We start from the raw sequence: 22,350 nt of genomic DNA, 5'->3' as shown, positions 1-22,350 counted from the left end.
TTGGGTGAATTAGTGGCCCAGTTCAAGTGCAACAGTGTGCCAGAGTGTTTATCAAATCAGCAATGTATACATGCAGCCTTGTGAATGTGTGTTCCCATGTAACCAGTGTGCTTTTGTAAGGGGGTGACTAATTTTTGTCCAGAGCACTTATTTAAACAATGTCCACTGCTCTTTATTCCTAAATCCACTGTCAACTGTAATTTTTCTGACATTACTAAATTTGTACTGATGACTACTAGGTTTCTCTGTTACAAGAAGGTGATTATTCCATTCTCTCACAGCACAGCAGCACTGTATTTGTCTCATTGTTCCAGAGAAGATAAGACTAAAATATGACCTAATGGAAGATGGGTACACAATACTAAAAAACATGCAACATTGATCTGTACAGCTAAAGACCTCAACACACTGAGAGCTCTGGAAGAGGCCTGTTTATGAGAGTGGAAGTTAAATGAACACTGGTGAGGAGGACGAGCAATGCACACAGGTAAGTGTCTATTACAGGTGCCACACTTTAAAAACAATGTACCAGAGCTCAGATAGTCATCTTGCAAACAGCCACTCCTGATTTTAGCTACAATAACACTTTTGGGGACAGTTTTTCACCTGGAGGGCATAGGGTCGGAGTGGGGTGGTGGTGGGGGGCCTTGAATGTCTATCCATACAGACAGGGAAGATTAATATCAATGAAACTACAACCACTTAAAACCAAACCAAAAAATCTATTTATTAGGTAGCAGCATACAGACATATACAGATACAAGGTGAAACATTAACAAACATTCAGAAGTTGTGGTTCTTTCATCTAAACTAAGAGAGAAAATGAGTAAAATAAATTATTGCAATGATTAGACAGGAAAGTCACTGAAGTGGTAATTCAAAGACGACACTGCAAGCAAGTTCAGGATACAAAAAACAACAATGATTTCAAAATAACAATTAAATACAACAGAAACAACAATGAAATACAACACATTGGATTTAAAATGTAAAGAGGGAAGGAAACTACAAGCAAAACACAAGAAGGAAAGTAAAAACAAAAGACAACTAAAGAAAATTTGACTGCAAAAAAGAAAGTGGCAGAGAAAACAGGAACAGTTGTACAAAGGGAGTAAAATTGCGAAGTGAGAGGGAAAGAAAGTTACACAAGGGAGAGAAAGATGTCACTGCCCATGCTACTGCCTCCAGGAGCTTATACTGCTGGCATAGATTGACTGTCTGGATCATACTGAACATCTGCAAAGACGAATGACTATTAGTCGTGCAATAGCTGATTGCTCTGCTTTTATCTTTAACATACAACAGATTTTGCATCTGATGTCTCAACAAGAAAATAAAACATATTGTGGTATAGTAGGCAAGGTCGATTATGATGCTCTACATTGTTGTGGAGACTGAGTGAGGGGTAGAAAGTTCATCTGGGAAGAAAATGCGAAGAAACAAGTGCTTGATCAGCCAGAAGAAACCACATTGTAGAGCAGAACGGAAATCAAAGCTGAAAATAACACACTTCTGTTGTCTCTGGCACACTTCCTCACATACAGGATTGGTTAAGATATTAAATGAAATCTGCTTGTGAACCAGACTAGTGAGAAAACTGAAGGCAACAATGCCTGCACAGGGCATAGATACATTCACCACAGGAGCTTTTATAGTGAGATAGACAGTGTTTCACATGAAAAGTTATCAACTGTCAAAAGACAAATACTGTTAATAAGGCACTTTACAAGAAATTTTAGTTTCTTTTTTATGAACCGTAAACTGCTGCCTCCCTTGTATTTTCAAATCCTGTTCTTTGCAGTTTCCCTTTCATTTATTCACTTCCTACACTGAATTAATTCCTGTGACACCTAATATACTTTGTCAATCCTTTCATTTCTATCAGACATTAATGTATCATTTTCATATTACTTGCAATATCATCTTTTTTTTGGGAAATGAACAATACTCTTTTTATGGTGCATTATAAACTGTGTAACTACGTATTCCATGTTTTGTACTTCACTGCCAGTGTTTCATCTTTTCTAGGGCTTACAGCATCAGCTAATTCATGGTTAGAAATATTTTATCTTTTAATTTTTGAGCTCACTGTATCCTATCATTCTTCCATTCCTCTCCATCTCTCTGGACACTTTAGTTCACCCATTCTGCCACAAGAATATTTTTGTAACTGAATACTACTTTCTCTCAACTCATTATGTCTATGATCCACCATTTTCTCCAACTGTGACATCATCTAGCCCTCATTCTGTTTCATACTACTTGCACAAGTAACTTTAATTTTTGTTTTCTTCACCTTCTATAAGACTGAGTACTCACAATGACAGACTGCCTGTTGGTTTCCGTCTCAGTTCCTTCTGATTATGTTTGTGTGTGTGCGTGTTTCCCCCCTCCCCCCGCCCCCCAAAGTGGCTGTCATTGTCAAAGCTTCACCATTTGTTGCTGACAATGAAGGGTGAAACTTTGAAAATGTCAGCCACATGAGTTGGCATGGTGAAACATCAGAAAAATCATCACAAGTGGCCACGAAACTCTTAAGAGTTTTGTAATACTCACAATATCAATCTCTCTCTCTCTCTCTCTCAATTGTCATTGTTAGCTACAGAGTTGTTGTCATTAACCACATATTATTTTGGTTCTATTCCATATACTATGTTAACTTACAAATTGATTACTTTAAGATTACTTGCATCATATAGTTCAAATAAATGATGTAGGTTACCTGATGTAATTGAATATTTTATTTTGGCATTTTCTCCTCTGTCTCTGTCAATTGCATACACCTGAACAACTGCAGTTCCTATACTTGATGTTTCAAAAACTTTTCCTTGAATGAGTTGGCTTGTGAACTCTGGTGGGTGATCATTGTGGTCATGAACAGTCACAATAACTCGGGCATAATTTCTTTTAGATGGTGTCCCCTGATCTCGAACCATTACAGTGAGTACGTGCTCTTCCACAGTCTCCCTACAGAGAGAAAGAAAAAATAAATATTTTACCATATTTCTACACTACTGTACATGTATATTTATTGCACTGATCTGTTATTATGAATATAGTGTACAGAGTGTCAATATATTATAATGTTCTTTAGACTGCTGGTATGATACACACTGCTTCTTTACAGCTTACAAATACTGCAAATAATTTTTCAATCACTTGTACAATGATAAAAAGAGAAGCATTTTTGATCCTCCATTGAAATTAACTGAACATATGACATTACTGGCCAGAAGATCCCATCTGGGCATTTTCCCTCGCCTGGTGCAAGTCTTTCTATTTGACATCACTTCAGCAACTTACATATCGATGAAGATAAGATAAAATGATTACAACATAATACCCAGGCCTTGACTGAAGAAAACCTCCAACCCAGCTGGGAATCAAACCCAGGGCCCTGGAATCTAGAGGCAGTGACACTAACAGGCAGTGACACTAACCATGAGTTCCACATCTACATTCCACAAGCCATCTTATGGTGTGTGGTGGAGGGAACTTTTGTGTACCAGTGTCACTTCCCCTTTTTCTTGTTTCTGTCACATATGGTTCATGCAAAGAATGGTTGCTGGTAAGACTCCATGTGGGGTCAAATCTCTCCAGTTTCATCTTCCTGGTCTATTCACAAGTTATACAGAGGAGGAAACAATATATTGGTTGACTCTGCTAGGAATGTATGCTTTCGGAATTTTAACAGTAGACCTACTGTGATCCAAAACGCCTCTCTTGCATATCTGCTACTGGAGATGACTGGGCATCTCTATGACACTTTTGCACTTGCTAAATGAACCTGTAATGAAACATTGTGCCCTTCTTTGGATCTTCACTGTTTCCTCTATCAGTTCTGTCTGGTCTGGATCCAGTACTGATCATCAGAATTTAAGTATTGGCTGAATGAGTGTCTTGTAAGCTACTTCCTTTGCTGATGGACTACACTTCCTTAGGGTTCTTCCAATGAATCTTAGTCTGGTATCTGCCTCACTTGTGATTAATTTTATGTGGTCGTTCCACTTCAGATCGCTCGATATTTATTCCTCTACACAGTAATTGCTTTTAGTGATCATTCTGCAGTTGTGTAATCATATAATAAAGGGTCTTTATGACCAAATATTTGCAATATACAAGATTTGTTTGCATCGAAGGTAAATTGCGAGTCCCTGCACTAAGCATTTATCCACTGCAGGTCTTCCTGCAGTTTGCTACAAATTTCTAGCATCGCGATTTCTCAGTATACAAAAGCATTATCCATGAAAAGCCTCATTAACCTTCTGATGTTATCTACTAGGTCATTTATATGTATTGTGAAAAACTATGGTCCTATAACACTCCCCTGGGCCAAGCCCAGATTTGTTTAAGGACTACTTCTTGTCAAGAATGACATGCTGTGTTCTGTTTGCTAGAAACTCTTCAGTGTAGTTGGTCTGATATTCTGTACACTCATATTTTGTTCGTTAGGCACCTGCAGAACTGTATCGAATGTGTCTCGGTAGTCTCATGGACAAACAGAGTGGGCTGGGTTTCACATTATTGTAGTTTTCAGAAAGCCTGTTGGTTCATACAGAAATGGCATAATATGTGATCATAAAATATTTTTCAGAATTCTGCAACAGACTGATATCAGTTTTGTGCATCTTGCTTAACAACCGTTCTTGAAAATGAGAATGACCATGCTTTTTCCCAATCATTAGGAACACTTTCATGTTATCACATGCTCTGTGTAGAACCAAATTGGTATCCCATCAGTTCCAGTGGCCTTTCATCTGTTGTGTGATTAGTGGCTTTTCTATCCTTTTGTTACTTATTTTGATATGTATTATTTTGTCACTCATGAGAAGGCTTAAAGGAGGAGCTACAGTATGATCTTCCTTGGTGAAACAGTTTTCCAAAAAGGTGTTTAGTAATTCTACCTTTTCTGTGTCATTCTCTGTTTCAGTGCCACTATGTTCGCAGAGTGTCTAGACAGATGGCTTTAATCAGTTTATAGTGTAAAGATCTGGGATAAGTGGGGCTGCTACTGTACATGTGATGAAGTGGCAGGTTGTGGTAGTGGTGGTGGTACTGGGCATGAGTTCCTAGAAAACTCAACTCTAAGATATAATATCTTTTATTGTCTTGAGTTACAATGCTGTAATGCTACAATGCCTTTGGATATGCTTCTTCAGCTTTTCCAGATGTGTGGTTCACTAGTGGTGCCATTGCTGTTGGAAGGTCACAGGGATGGGATGGCCATTTGATGTCTATGTCCTACTTTGCTGACACTGTTTACCATACTCAGTAGCCCATGCCTGAATTAGCACTATGTGTCTGTGATTGAACAGCGCAAATGACATGAATGTTTTGGCGAATTCTCATAGGTGTCCACTGCTACAGTGTTAGAAGCTCTCACTGGTGTGGGTGGATGATGGCAGTACTTCCCTGACTGTGAATCACTGCCCTCTATGGCAGGAGATCAGTTGCTACTGTGTAGCCTGGGGACGGCTCATCCATTATGTCATTCTACATCCAGAGGCACAGACTTAGAACCATTAACTGGTCTGGTGGAGATGGCTGCCCAGACTGGCATCATCTGCCGGCTGGACCATAATGAGGCTTGCATGGACCCAATCTTGCAGAGGTTGTACTCAGACTGCATATAACTGTACTAGAATTGGATGGTATTTATAGTGATTAATAGCAAGCTTGTTGTGCTGATACAGTTCTTCCAGGCACATAAAGATCATCATCTTATGTCTCAGTGATGTGGAACACTCTACAGTCTGATCTGTAGTTGCATGGCCTTTCTGCAATGTCACCATGATTGTGCAGCTCATCTCAGCTGCCTTATGGAGTACAAACAAGACTGCTTGTGAAAGTACACCTCAGCACCTTCACATTTGCTTGCTTGTTCACATACAGCTGCACTGGAGCTATTTGTTGAGCAAAATTAGCAACAGCATTACAACTGAAATGATGGAAGACCAGAACTTCTTAGGATTTTCTGTCAAGTTGGAGTTCATATTCACTGAACACTTCACACATAATCCTACTTCCACTAATTTTGGCTTTGTTAATTTTTTGTTGTGGACGTCCCCCATTTAAATCCATTACTTAAAAATAATGCTGTACTTAGAAGTACTTGCAGTAGAAAACAGATCTATGGGATAGTCAACTGTACTACATAGCCTAAAAGTCCAGCAATCTGCAGTATTTTCAAAATCATTATGCCTTGATCAAACCACTGTTTTGTACTAAAAGAAATTGAATGTTGAAGCTTCAAACCCTAGGTAGTGTGCTGTGTTGCATAGCTTGCAGCAAACAATGCCATGTCATAACCATAACAAGTCCAAATCCAAAAGCAAGGTCATCAATGAAGTGCAGCAATCAGCACTGAAAGCATGTTTATTACAAACACCTATGTACAGCCAGAATGCTGATATTTACACAAACGTACAATACTCCAGAAGATAAAAACATTACAAACATAAGTTTCATAAATCTTCCAGAAATGACAAATACTAAATAACAAATAATTCCTGGCGTGTTTGCATTTGAACTGGTGACCCACAGCAGGCCAGACAGCACCACTAACTTCCAAGTTACAGCTCCCTCCCCTGGAGAAACAGTGACCCACTGTTTCAGAAGGTCTTGTTGGAGATGACTACAACATCCTGGATCTAGACCTAATCGATGGACCTCTATATGGCAGTGCTAGCACAGCCTTGCATTCTCGTTATTTTGTCACATTCTCTTCATTATGACAAGCATTGAAAATAGCTCTCCCCATTGAAGGGTTGTGACATATCTGCACTTTTGTCTTCTTGATGGTCATAACCCTTAGATTAATGCATAGTGTCCAATTAGTGTCAAAAAACCTTCAAAGGATATAATACAGCCTAAAGTAGTGCTTTAGCAGCTTTCCCAATAGTCCCACTTCCTGCACAGGTGTAACAATTCATGCCAAGTATCCCAGGTTGTTTCTCAGTATCTGGTACTTGGCATAATAGGAATTGTGGTCTTTCTCTTGGGGTTCCAGGTTCCAAACACAAGCCAGCTACCTTGATTCTTCCATCCTGGCAATGAGGTGTTTCATGTGGTCATTCTGAGTATCCTCCAGTTGAAATGAGAACTATGCATCTATTGTTATTTTGCCTCTCAACAATAGAGAAAAAATAATGGTGTGATTCCTAAAGTGTCTTGCTTTGCTGGGCAGTACTGTGTCCCACTTTCTCTGTCTGACATCAACATATATTGAGAGCATATTTGCCAACATCTTATTAAAGCATTTTGTGAGACAATATTATATGTGGATGGTAGGCAATTGTCATCATGTGGGTGAGGTCTTAAAATGAAATTACCTTTGACACTGGCTGTGACTGTAAAAATTTCCACAGTCAGAAATTATCGTAAGGGGTGATCCATGCTTCAAAAACAAGTCTTCCATAAGGAACCTTGAATTTCCAAAGCTTCTGCAGTCAGCACAGCTTTGGTGAGACCACACTATGTGAGGTATTCAATGCAGACTAATAACCATCAATTCCAATCTGTCACCTTTTGGAACCTCCCCACGGGATCAATTTCAGTTCGGAGGGAGGGTGCTGCTGCAGGCAGAATTGGTACAAGGTGCCCAGGAGGTAACAGTAACCATGCTTTTAGCATTGGCCTTCCTTACAGTGACTCATATAATACTGATGGACCAGCAGACACCTTGCCAGTGATACCTGTGTCTGGTTCTGTCTAGAGTTTTCACAAATACCAGGTGAGAAAATGTTGGAGTGTTGTGGAAATACTTCACAATAGCTGGTGATAGATGTTCAGCTATATCAACCATGTTTCCTCTTATACAATGTACCATTTATTAGCTGAAATTCTCCTTTGATTGCTTCCTCATACTTTGAAGCAGCTGTTCGGCATAAATGTCATTTAATGGAGAAATGACTAATAATTCATGCACACTATTGTGTTCCAGCATAGGTTTCCTTGAAGGGTAGTCAGTGTCCTTGTGTTTGCTACCATTCTTGTGTACCACTGTGAAGTTGTAGTATTCCTGAAGCCTTAGTGCCTCTCTTGCCAGTCAACCTGATGGATTCTTCAGGCTAACCAGCCAGCATAGAGAATAGTGGTCTATCACAATGATGAATTTGTCAAATAAATATGGTTGGAACTTGTTGATGGCTCAGACAATTGCAAGCTACTCTTTCTCAGTTGTAGCTTAGTTCCTCTACCAGTTGGGGAGTATCTGAAAGCATAAGCTATCACCTTTACAGCATTTTCCTGAATTTTTGCTAGATGTGCACCTATTCCTTAAGGACTAGCATGGATGTGAAGTTCTGTTGCTGAATTCTCATCACAGAATGCTAGTACTGGAGAAAATGTTATTGTCATCTTGCAGATAAGACAAGGTCTTTGTTGCACTTCTTTCATGGAAAATTTGGTGTCTCCCTGTGATAGTTACTGCATGGAATGTGCCTTGTATGGAAGTCCTTTATGAATCACTGGTAGAGAAGGCACATTCTGAAAAATCTTCTCACATCACAAATTTGCTGAGGATTTATTTCTCAGGTAGTGAAGAGGCAGCTTCTTGGACTCAGGTGGAGACCTGTGTGAACACACTCAACACAGCTGTCAGGCAGCTTAGATGTTCTTCAGATATCTGTAAAAAAACAACAATGACATCCAGACAGCAAAGAAACATTGCCCATTTAATGTGTCGAAGTAGACTGTCGATCATGTGCCTGAAGGTGGCTAGAGCCCAAATGGCATAACTCTGAACCTATAGAGGTTGTCAAAAGTTATGAAGGCAGTTTTTTTTTCCAGTCAGCAACATCAATCTTAATTTGCCAGTAGACTGTCACCATGTCCATAGATGAGAAATATTTTTGTCTTTTCAAGCAGTACACAGTGTCATCAATGAATGATAATGGGTTGACATATTTTGTTTAGTTGCCTGTAGTCAATACAGACACCCCATAACATGTGACAGGTCCAGGACTCTCTGGAAGTTGAATGATATCATTTTGCAGCATCTCCCCTGCATCACCCTGGCTTATTTGTCATTCAGCTGGTGACACCGTGCATGAGCATTGGCCAACCGGTGGATGATCTCTGGTGTTGAAACATAACGTAATTGGATAGATAAAAAATTTGCTCACCAAGCAGTGCTAGGAGAACTCATACATAAAAGGTATTAAAGGCAGCCTTTGGAGCCAGTGGCTCCTTCTTCTGGCAGGAGAGTTGAAGGGGAAGGAAGAGGGGTAAACGAAAAGGAGTCTTTCTTCCCCTTCAACCCTTCTGCCAGAAGAAGGAACCACTGGCTCTGAAAGCTTGCAAACTTTTAATACCTTTTATATGAGTGTGCTTCTGCTGCTGCTTGATAAATAGATTTTTTATCTATCATTTTACATTAATCTTTCAAAAATTAGTTATTGTTGACATATTAGACAGTGCTGAAACAATACTTTACACTGGGCCATTTGATCTGTTTTTTTCCACCTCTGGATTGAAAAGCATCTGAACATTGGCACAGAATGGCTAACACTCACCAATGTTATTCATTGGTCAGGCCAGATTCTATTGGCAGTTTGAAGTGGAGAATGAATCTTCATTGATGGCTTAAGCTGCATTTCCTGGACTGGTTCAGCTATCCTTATGAACATACCTTCAGGGATGAGATGTGGCTGCTCATAACATTTATTGAGCCACAGTTCTCCTTGACCACCTTATGACTGTCGCTGGCACCACTTGATGAATTCCTCTGTTGTTGTGACTCTCTTTAAAAGAAGCACTTCGTACAAACTTCCTGTGACTCCTTTCATCAAATGTGTGATTTTATCAGTTTCTGTCATACTGAGTTTCATGGCATGGTACAGGGCCAAACATTCTATATGTAGGACTGTTGTTTCCCAATAATGTCACTGAAGTACAACACTTATCACTGAAAACATGTTTGTTACAGACATCAACATACAGCCAGAACAAAAGCGACCTCATGGATGGAGAGTGCTGCTATTTATACACACATTTAATATTCCAGAACTTATGAACCATTAAAATCATGAGAAATTTTGAGAAACTTCCAGAAATGATAAATATTAAGTAATAATTTCTATTGGTTGATTTTTATTGACAACTCACAGCCACACTGCATGCAGCACAGTTTGTGACAAGTGTTGGTATGTGTGCAGCACATATGAGATATTTTGATGTTAGGAACTGTATCATATTGTGCACAGCTATATTCATTATTTTCTTAGACTCTCAATATCAGCCAAATTCAGACCAATCTCGAGGCACCTGCTCTCGAAGGAGAACAAATTATACATGAAGTGCATGCAATGGCTGCACACAATGCAACATAAAAAATTTTCATACGTACAATAGATGTGCATTATGCATAGAGTCCTGTACAATTACACAAAGATTACATTTATAAAGCCTATTCAGTACTCCAGAATTACAATGACTAATCATTCTGAGATAATATATTTAAGTATAAAATGTGTTTTAAGAAACATGTTATAAGCCTCCAGATTGAGATTTTCACTCTGCAGCAGAGTGTGTGCTGATATGAAACTTCCTGGCAGATTAAAACTGTGTGCCAGACCGAGACTCAGTGGGTAGAGCACTTGCCCCGCGAAAGGCAAAGATCTCGAGTTTGAGTCTCAGTCCGGAACACAGTTTTAATCTGCCAGGAAGTTTCATGTTATAAGCCTATTCCATGCTGGTCAAACTTCAAAATTCATTTACCATCAAATTAGAAATTGGGACTATAAAAATTCACCATCAGATAAAACTATAGGATATACATTAGTTGTCTATGTATTTCTCTATGTATTTATATTAGGTGCATCTTACATCACAGTGAAAAAATTTTACTGACAGTTTAAAAAATCACAAACTTAGCTCAATTTTGAAAGCAAATTGTACACTGGTGCAGCAAACCCAACTAGAAAGTTGTACTCAAAGAGATTACTCACCCATCAATATCTTTGTTTAAAACAGCGTCTGAAGGCTCAATTAATAAATAATGCTGGAGACATGTACATAAGAATGGACATTATTCTTCTATTAAAGATTATTCCAATTCCAAACAAAGGAAAATCCAGGATGGAATAATGACAATTTTATGAAAAGAATAGATTGCTACTCATCACACTATAGAGATGTTGAGTAACAGACAGGTACAACAAAAAGACTGCTACACAAGTAAGCTTTTGGTCAAAAGGCATTCTTCTGAATTGTGCGCGCGTGTGCACACGCATGCTCACACACACATACATACACACATATGATGACTGTCTTTGGCTGACCTTCCCAGAATGTATGGTATCTGTCACTACTCGTCCACTTGGGTGAGTGGCATTATAATGGTGGAGCTAGGCATCCTGTACAGGGTGGATGGGGACCAGGGAGGACTCAGGGTATTGTACCAATCCTCAAAGCCAACAAGTCTGTGGTGCTGTCTTTCACTGAAACTGAGCCACTGGGAATCACTTTACCTGTTTTGGGAAAGCCTGTCTTGGCCAGTGTCAAGAGGAGACAAATGTAAATGGGTAGGGGTCAATTAATCACTGGCAGTTTAAACCTATGGTGAATGATGGTACCCCTTAGGGAAATTACAGCAAGAGACAAGAAAGGACACCAGGTGCACTCAATGGATATGCCTGTGGACCTCATTCCACATGCTGAAGAAGCTATTCTGATAGTCACTGACGAACAGCGTGCAGTCAACTGCAGACTGTGGTGCATATTGGAATAAATAATGCTTGTCATCTGGGCACCAACGTTAAATTTCAGAGGAACAGGCTTTGTGCATGGAGTTTCAATGATGCTCACAATTTGCAGCATCGTCCCCAAAAATGATCATGTCCCTTTGGTTCTGAGTTGAGAGGTAGGACTGAACTAGAGACTTCAAAGGTTCTGTGACAAGCTAGTCTGTGACTTCCAGGACTTGTGCCACAGGGTTGAGAACTATAGGTCCCCCTTAAAAGGGCACATGTGCACTAGACATCACAAGCTGCTACTCAGGTAGCTGACTGTATGTGGAGCACACACAACGATCCTTTTAGATTAGGCAACTCCCCATCCAATCAAGATGTTAGCTGTAGGAAAGCCAGAAGTATTGGTGTAAGATGAAAAGGAACGCCTGCCACAGATGAGAGTATTAAAATCCTAATGGTTAACTGCTGAAGCATTTGGAACAAAGTGCCAGAGTTTGAAATGCTCCTGAAAAGCAGTGGAGCTCACGTAATACACTAGACTCTTGCTAAACCAGTTATTCCTTGTACATATGGGTGCCAGATTAGCGGAAGTGCCAGATTACTGAGAGTGTCTAAAATTTAGTATAAACACATAGGGATTGTAATTTATCAAATCAAAAGATACATTCATTTTTACAGAAAACGTATTACTTGAGTGTGAACATGTATATTAGTATCAGTCAACATTCACTATGAAACATCTCCCAAAGTTTTAGTTGTCACGATGATGATACCCGACAGTAGTATGGTTTATCACACAATGGCTTTACAATAATTTTATAGGTCCTGCCATGTTTCTGACTGTTGCATAATGTACTCCAGGAAGACGTCTCAAGCTTCAGCACCAGCAGTTTGAGAAATTCTCATGTTCTCTCCTCCTATGTCCTTCATCAGTTTCATAGTAACTTTCCTGTGAGCTTATGATTACCTCTTGTCTACTGATGTTCAGTCATAAATAGTTGCTCATCCAACACTCTTACCAGCAACAATGGTTTTCTGCAAACTTTAGTTCAGTTTATATGTAATTTCAAATTACTGCTTAAGATCTAACAAATGTGTTTTCCTTTAGAAGCCACGACAATGATCCATAAGTAAGGCCACAGTTTCAAAGTGTACAGGTAGGTTGAACATTGTAATTAATTAACAACGTTATTGCAGACAAAATTTCATTATTGTAGATGTCATTTCAGGTTGAATGACTAGAAGCTGAAAATGTGCCGGATTACTGAGAGGCCAAACTACTGAAGGGTGTATTAGCGAGAGTTTAGTGTACTAGGTACAGAAAGATGGTTGTAACCTGAAATTGATAGAAGTGACATTTTTGGGGAAAATTTCAGTGTATTTCAAAAGGATAGGCAAAAGGGAAATGGAGGTGGTGTATTTGTCACCGTGGACATGAAACTCATGCCCACCGAGATAGAAATCGAAGCTGCATGTGATATTCTTTGGGCAAGACTCAGTCTCAGCGTTGGGTATAAAATGAAAACTGGATCCTTCCACAACCTGTAAGACTCATCTCAAGATGTAGCAGGAAACTTTATAGAGAAAACCTCAGTCCACTTATACATAAGTTCCTCAGTCATACTGTAATCATCAGTGGAGACTTTAATCATCCAATAATCAACTGGGAAAATTGCAGTTTTATTAGTAGAGGGTGTGACAAGACACCCTGTGAAACATTACTAAATGCTTTCTCTGAAAACTACCTAGAACAAGTAGTTTGGAACCCAACACATAGTGAAAATATATTGGATCTAATGGCAACAAACTGACCTGTCCTCTCTGATGGTGTCCATATTGAAAATGGTATAAGTGACCACGATGCACTTGTGGCAACAGTGATTACCAAAGTACAAAGAACAACTAAAACAAGTAGAAAAATATGTACATTTAGTAAACTAGACTAAAAAAAAATCTTTATGTTGTATCTCAGTGATGAACTTGAAACTTTCAGCACAGGACAGGAGCATGAAGATGAAGTATGACACAAGTTTAAAAGAATAATTGACTGTGCACTGGGTTGATGTGTACCAAGTGGAACAGTTCATAATGGGAGGGATCCTCCATGGTATACATTCACTGTAAAGAAATTTCGAATGAAACAGAGATTACGGCATAAGAGGTATGAAACAAAGCCTAGGGCTATAGATAGATATATCCTGAATGAATCATGTTTGGCTGTAAAGAGAGCAATGTGTGAAGCCTTGAATGACTACTGTAGCAGAATACTGTCAAAAGAATTTTCACAAAACACAGGAAAATTTTCCCAATTTAATCCTAGTACAACTAGAGAGGGATGGGAAAAACCCACCATGGTTCAACAACAAAGTTAGGAAACTACTGCAAAAGCAAAGAGAGCTTCACTCCAAGTTTAAATGCAGCCAAAACCTCTCAGACAAACAGAAGCTAAACAATGTCAAAGTTAGCGTAAGGAGGGCTATGCGTGGAGTTTTCAGTGAATTCGAATGTAAAATTCTATGTACCGACTTGACAGAAAATCCTCGGAAGTTCTGGTCTTATGTTAAATCAGAAAGTGGCTTGGAACAGCATATACAGGCACTCCGGGATGATGATGGCATTGAAACAGAGGATGACATGCATAATGCTGAAATACTAAACACCTTTTTCCAAAGCTGTTTCACAGAGGAAGACCACACTGCAGTTCCTTCTCTAAATCCTCGCACAAACAAAAAAATGGCTGACATCGAAATAAGTGTCCAAGGAATAGAAAAGCAACTGGAATCACTCAACAGAGGAAAGTCCACTGGACCTGATGGGATGCCAATTCAATTCTAGATGGAGTACGCGAAAGAACTTGTCCCCCCTTTTAACAACCGTGTACTGCAAGTCTTTAGAGGGACAGAAGGTTCCAAATGATTGGAAAAGAGCACAGGTAGTCTCAGTCTTCAAGAAGGGTCGTCAAGCAGATGCGCAAAACTATACACCTATATCTCTGACGTCGATCTGTTGTAGAATTTTAGAACATGTTTTTTGCTCGCGTATCATGTCATTTTTGGAAACCCAGAATCTACTCTGTAGGAATCAACATGGATTCCGGAAACAGTGATCGTGTGAGACCCAACTCGCTTTATTTGTTCATGAGACCCAGAAAATATTAGATACAGGCTCCCAGGTAGATGCTATTTTCCTTGACTTCCAGAAGGCGTTCAATACAGTTCCTCACTGTCGCCTGATAAACAAAGTAAGAGCCTCAGAATATCAGACCAGCTGTGTGGCTGGATTGAAGAGTTTTTAGCAAACAGAACACAGCATGTTGTTATCAATGGAGAGACATCTACATACATTAAAGTAACCTGTGGCCTGCCACAGGGGAGTGTTATGGGACCATTGCTTTTCACAATATATATAAATGACCTATTAGATAGTGCCGGAAGTTCCATGCGGCTTTTCGCAGATGGTGCTGTAGTATACAGAGAAGTTGCAGCATTAGAAAATTGTAGCGAAATGCAGGAAGATCTGCAGCGGACAGGCACTTGGTGCAGGGAGTGGCAACTGACCCTTAACATAGACAAATGTAATGTATTGCGAATACATAGAAAGAAGGATCCTTTATTGTATGATTATATGATAGCGGAACAAACACTGGTAGCAGTTACTTCTGTAAAACATCTGGGAGTATGTGTATGGAACGATTTGAAGTGGAATGATCATATAAAATTAATTGTTGGTAAGGCGGGTACCAGGTTGAGATTCATTGGGAGAGTCCTTAGAAAATGTAGTCCATCAACAAAGGAGGTGGCTTACAAAACACTCATTCAACCTATACTTGAGTATTTCTCATCAGTGTGGGATCCGTACCAGATCGGGTTGATGGAGGAGATAGAGAAGATCCAAAGAAGAGTGGTGCGTTTTGCCACAGGGTTATTTGGTAACCGTGATAGCGTTACAGAGGTATTTAGCAAACTCAAGTGGCAGACTCTGCAAGGGAGGCACACTGCATTGCGGTGTAGCTTGCTGGCCAGGTTTCGAGAGGGTACATTTCTGGATGGGGTATCGAATATATTGCTTCCCCCTACTTATATCTCCCGAGGAGATCACGAATGTAAAATTAGAGAGATTTGAGCGCACATGGAGGCTTTCAGACAGTCATTCTGCCCGCAAACCGTACGCGACTGGAACAGGAAAGGGAGGTAATGACAGTGGCACTTAAAGTTCCCTCTGCCACACACCGTTGGGTGGCTTGCAGAGTATAAATGTAGATGTAGATGTAGAAAAGATGAGTGAAATAAGTATTAGTGTCAGTGCTGTTGAGAAACAGTTGAAATCAATAAAACTGAACAAAGCTCCAAGGCTAGGTGGAATCCCTATCATATACTATACTGAATTTTCAGCCGAGTTAGCCAATCTTCTAACTATAATCTATCATAGATCCCTTGAACAAAAAACTGTGCCCAGTTCTTGGAAAAAAGCACAGGTCACACTCGCGTACAAGAAGGGTAGTAGAAATGATCCACAACTCTACTGTCCAATATCCTTGACATCAGTTTTTTGTAGAAACTTAGAACATATTATAAACTCAAACACAATGAGGTATCTTGAATAGAATGACCTTTCCATGTCAACCAGCCTGGATTTCAAAAATATCAATCATCTGAAATCCAATTTGCACTTTTCTCACATGACATACTGAAAGGTTTGGATTGAGGCAGGCAGGTAGTTGCAGTATTTCTCGATTTTGGAAAAGCATTTGACTTGGTACCACACCTATGCTTATTGTATAAAGTTCAATCATATGAGGTATCAAGTGAAATTTGGGACTGGAGTGATAACTTTTTGGGAGTAATGACACAGCATGTTATCTTGCTGGAGAATCATCGTCAGATGTAGAAGTTCCTTTAGGTTTGCCACAGGGAAGTGTATTGGATTCCTTGGTATTTGTATTGTATATTGGTAACCTTGCAGATAGTATTAATATGAGGCTTGTTTTTTAAGTAAGTACCATTTTGAAATTAAAAAAAGACATGCAAAGATATCTCAATAATTTTATTTTTACATGAAAGCCTGTACATTAATCTACACACTGATGCCATTACAGTCTGATTCTTCCTTGTTTACGTTGTCTACTGAGTGTTTAAGATGCCTCTGATAATTGTGAGTCCCTCTGACTGTGAAGTACGAGCTGTTATAAGATTTATTAGTCCTAAAGGCCTACAAGAGATCGATATACATCATGAGATCTAAGCAATTTACGGAGAAAACATTATGAGTGACAGAATGGTAAGAAAATGTGTGAGAGCATTTAAAGATGGCCACAAAAATGTGCATGATGAACAATGGGGTGGGCGTCCTTCATTTGTTAATGAAAGTTTGGTGCAGGGAGTGGACGATAATGTGAGAGAAAACAGACGCTTTATGATTTCCTCCTTGCGGGATGACTTTCCTAACATTTCTCATAGTGTTTTGTATGGCACTGTGACTGAGCACTTGAATTACTGAAAAATGTGAGCACGTTGGGTACTGAAAATGTTGACAGATGTGCACAAAACCAGACAGTGCATTGACTTTCCTTGAGTGGTACCATAACGACGGTGATGATTTCTTAAGCCAAATTGTTATGGACAATGAAACATGGGTGGCCTAGTCACACCAGAATCAAAGCAACAGTCCATGGAAGTTGAGCAAGGGCATTGTTTTGCTGCAAGACAATGCCCTTCTGCATGTGGCGAATCAGACCAAAGATCTCATCACATCTTTTCAATGGGAAACTCTAGATAATCCTCCATACAGCCCTGCACTTGAACAAACGCCTGGGTGGTCAGCATCTTCAACACGATGATGAAGTCAAAACAGTGGTGATGAAGTGGTTAACAAGTCAGGCGGCAGACTTCTATGAGAAGGGTATTAAAAAACTGGCACAACATTATGACAAGTGCCTCAATATTGACAGAAATTATGTAGAAAAGTAGATTAAGGTACAGGCTTTCATGTAAAAATATAATTATTGAGATATCTTAGCGTGTCTTTTTTTAATTTCAAAATGGTACTTACTTAAAAACCATGCCTCGTAGTAACCTCAGAATTTTTGCAGATGATGCAGTTATCTACAATAACGTGTCATAGAAACTGGTATATGGATGCATACTGATACACAGAGACAGGTAAACAGGCAGAATTGTGATCGGCAGTGCCTATACAAGAGAACAAGTGTCTGGCTGGCACAATATTAAATTGGTTACTGCTGCTAGAATGGCAGGATATCAAAATTTAAGTGAGTTTGAACATGATGTTACAGTCGGTGCATGAGTGATGGGATGCAGCACCTCCAAGGTAGCAATGAAGTAGGGTTTTTTCCATATGACCATTTCATGAGCGTACCATGAATATCAGAAAACCAGTAAAAGATTAAATCTCCAAGATCACTGTGGCCAGAAAAAGATCCTGCAAGGACGGAACCAACAACGACTGGGGAAAATCATTGAACATGACAGTTTAAACACTTCCGCTGGCCACCAAACTTCCCAGACATGAACACTGTTGAGCATATCTGGGATGCCTTGTGACATACTGTTCAGAAGAGATCTCCACTCCCTTGTACTCATATGGATTTATGGACAGCCCTGCAGGATTCATTGTATCAATTCCCTTTGGCACTACTTCAAACATTAGCTGAGTCCATGATATGTTATGCTGCGGCGCTTCTGCATGTGTGCAGGGGCCCTACATGATGATATTAGGCAGGTGTCGCAGTTTCCTTGGCTCATGAGTGTATAAAAGTACTGAAAGAACCTGCATAAATATTCAGTCAAATATTGATAAGGTTTCAAAGTGATGCAAATAATGGTAACTTACTTTAAACGTTCAAACATGTAAAACTGAGCACTTTACAAAAAAATAAAACATAGTATCCTATGGCTATAATATCAAGAATTCACTGTCGGGATCAGCCATCTCATAAAAATATCTGGGTGTAATACTTTGTAGTGATATGAAATGGAATGATCACATAGGCTGAGTTGTGGGTAAAGCAGGTGGTAGACTTGGTTTATTGATAGAATACTTGGGAAGTGCAATCAGTCTACAAAGGAGATTGCTTACAAATCACTCACACAACCACGTCTACATCTACATCTATGTGATTGCTCTGCTAGTCACAATTAAGTGCCTAGCAGAGGGTGCAACGAACCACCTTCAAGCTATCTGTCCCTCGTTCCACTCTCAAACAGCATGCAGGAAAAACGAGTACGTAAATCTTTCTGTGTGAGTAGTAATTTCTCTTATTTCATCATGATGATCATTTTTCCCTATGTAGGTGGTTTCCAACAGAATGCTTTTACACTCTAAGGAGAAAACATGAGAAGATCCTGTCCCAACGAAAAACACCTTTGTTTTGATTGCCACTCCAATTCACGTATCATGTCTGTGGCACTATCCCCCCCTCCCTCAATTTTACGATAATACAAAACTAGCCGCCCTTCTTTGAACTTTTTCAATATTATCTGCCAGTCTCACCTGATGCAGATCCCACTCTGCACAGCAATACTCCAGAATAGGGCAGACAAGTGTAGTGTAAGCAGTCTCTTTAGTAGATGTGTTGCAACTTCCAAGTTCTCGGCCAATGAATCACAGTCTTTGGTTTCTTCTATGCTACAATATTATTTATGTGATTGTTCCAACTAAGGTTATTTGTAATTGTAATCCCTAAGTATTTAGTTGAATTTACAGCCTTCAGATTTGTGTGACTTATTGTGTGATCAAAATTTAGTGGATTTTTTTAGTACTCATGTGAATAACTTCACACTTTTCTTTATTCAGGGTCAACAGCCACTTTTCGCACCATACAGATATCTTACCTAAATTATTTCGCAATTCATTTTGGTCATCTGATCACTTTACAGAATGGTAAATGACAGCATCATCTGCAAATGATCTAAGAGGGCTACTCAGATTGTCTCCTATGTCGTTAATATACAGGGTGATTCAAAAAGAACACCATAACTTTAGGAATTTAAAACTCTGCAACAACGAAAGGCAGAGCTATGCACTATCTGTCGGCGAATTACGGGAGCTATAAAGTTTCATTTAGTTGTACATTTGTTTGCTTGAGGCGCTGTTGACTAGGCGTCAGTGTCAGTTGATGCTAAGATGGCGACCGCTCAACAGAAAGCTCTTTGTGTTACTGAGTACAGCAGGAGTGAATCGACGACAGTTGTTCAGCGTGCATTTCGAACAAAGTATGGTGTTAAACCTCCTGATAGGTAGTGTATTAAACGTTGGTATAAACAGTTTACAGAGAATGGGTGTTTGTGCAAAGGGAAAAATCCTGGACGGCCGAGAACGAGTGATGAAAATGTAGCACGCATCCAGCAAGCATTTGTTCACAGCCCAGGAAAATTGACTCGCAGAGCTAGCAGAGCTGCAAATTCCACAATCAATTGTATGGAGAACCTGAACGTCAACTACCCGAGGCGATGGATCGGTCGCCAGGCAGCCCGTGACAGAGCACTTCATCACTGGCCTCCAAGAAGCCCTGATCTTACCCCCTGCAATTTTTTCTTATGGGGATATGTTAAGGATATGGTGTTTTGGCCACCTCTCCCAGCCACCATTGATGATTTGAAACGAGAAATAACAGCAGCTATCCAAATTGTTATGCTACAGAGAGTGTGGAACGAGTTAGAGTATCGGGTTGATATTGCTCGAGTGTCTGGAGGGGGCCATAGTGAACATCTCTGAACTTGTTTTTGAGTGAAAAAAAACCTTTTTAAATACTCTTTGTAATGATGTATAACAGAAGGTTATATTATGTTTCTTTCATTAAATACACATTTTTAAAGTTGTGGTATTCTTTTTGAATCACCCTGTATATCAGGAACAATAGAGGGCCTATAACTCTTCTTTGGGGAACGCCAGATATTACTTCTATTTTACTCGATTACATTCCATATATTACTACGAACTGTGGCCATTCTGACGGGAAATCACAAATCCAATCACACAACTGAAGCAATATTCCATAGGCAAACAGTTTGGTTACAAGACGCTTGTGAGGAACGGTGTCCAAAGCCTTCTGAAAATCTAAAAGTATGGAGTCAATTTGACATCCCCTGTCAATAGGACTCATTACTTCATGAATATAAAGAGCTAGTTGTGTTCCGCAAGAACAATATTTTCTGAATTCGTGCTGACTGTGTGTCAATAAATCGTTTTCTTTGAGGTACTTCATAATGTTCGAATACAGCATATGTTCCAAAACCCTACTGCAAATCAATGTTAGTGATATGGGCCTGTAATTCAGCGGATTACTCCTATTTCTCTTTTTGGGTATTGGTGTGACTTGAGCAATGTTTGAGTCTTTAGGTACGGAACTTTCTGTGAGCGAGCGGTTGTATATAATTTGCTAAATATGGAGCTATTGCATCTGCATACTGTGGAAGGAACCTGACTAGTATACCATGTGGACTAGAAGCCTAGCCTTTATTAAGTGATTTAAGCTGCTTTTCTTCTATGTTTCTCAACTTTGCAGTCGTTCTTGATTGGAATTTGGGAATATTTACTTCCTGTTCTTTGGTGAAGGAGTTTCAGAAAACCATGCTTTAATAATTCTGCTTTGGTGGCACTGTCATCAGTGACTTCACTGTTGCTATCGCGCAGTGAAGGTATTGATTGCGTCTTGTCCATGGTGTGCTTTATGTGTGACAAGAATCTCTTTTGAGTTTTCTGCCAGATTTCAAGACAGAGTTTCGTTGTTGAAATTATTATGAGCATCTCACATTGAAGTACACTCTATACTTCGAACTCCTGCAAAACTTTGCCAATCTTGGGGATTTTGCATCCTTTTAAATTTGGCATGCTTTTATTGTTGCTTCTGCAACAGTGATCTGACCTGTTTTGTGTACAATGGGGGGTCAGTACCATCACTTATTAATTTATGTGGAACATGGTTGTGTGTGTTACAGTATTCAGCCTAGCAGCAACTGCCTTGCGATCACTAATCACTGTATTCATCATGATACTCCCTATTTGTCCAGGATAATTTGTTGCTAAGAGGTCAAGCATGCTTTCACAACCATTTACACTTTGAGTAGGCACATAATAAAATAATTTTCTGAGAAAGAATTCAGTACAATGTAGGATGACGTAGTATGCTTGCCACTGGCTTTAAACATATAATTTTTCCAGCATATCAAGGATAAATTGAAGTCGCCACCAACTATAATTGTACGAGTGGGGTACCTATTTGAAATGAGACTCAAGTTTTCTTTGAACTGTTCAGCAACTATATCTTCTGAGTCGGGGGCTGGTAAAATGATACAATTAATAGTTTAGTCCTATTGTCAAGTACAACCTCTACCCATACTATTTCACAAGAACTGTCTACTTCAATTTCACTACAAGGCAAATTACTTCTGACAGCAATAATCTGTCTTTTCTGAACACTGTTAGATCACTTGAAAAAAACTTGGCAGAACTTATTTCTGGCATTAGCCAACTTTCTGTACCTATAACTGTTTGAGGTTCAGTGCATTCTATTAGGGCTTGGAGCTCTGGTTCTTTCCCAACAGAGCTACGACAATTTACAACTAGAATACTGATCATTTCTACAACTATCTTACTGCATTTTACCTGCCCTCTTTTAGACAGACGCCCTTTCTGTCGT

General features: G+C 39.4%; 1 protein-coding gene across 5 annotated transcripts in view; it reads right to left on the bottom strand.

Annotated features, from left to right (window-relative positions):
* The window catches only part of LOC126282042 (fat-like cadherin-related tumor suppressor homolog), a 1,587,586-nt gene that overhangs the window by 122,739 nt on the left and 1,442,497 nt on the right, over positions 1-22,350 (bottom strand). For all 5 annotated transcript variants that reach the window (XM_049981457.1, XM_049981458.1, XM_049981459.1 and 2 more), the window contains one exon: positions 2,723-2,967. In XM_049981457.1, coding sequence (XP_049837414.1) covers positions 2,723-2,967 — 245 coding nt within the window. The remainder of the gene's footprint in view (positions 1-2,722; positions 2,968-22,350) is intronic.

The sequence above is a fragment of the Schistocerca gregaria genome, chromosome 7 (genome assembly GCF_023897955.1).
Source record: "Schistocerca gregaria isolate iqSchGreg1 chromosome 7, iqSchGreg1.2, whole genome shotgun sequence".
NCBI lineage: Eukaryota > Metazoa > Arthropoda > Insecta > Orthoptera > Acrididae > Schistocerca > Schistocerca gregaria.
This window is presented reverse-complemented; position numbering and strand designations above follow the sequence as displayed.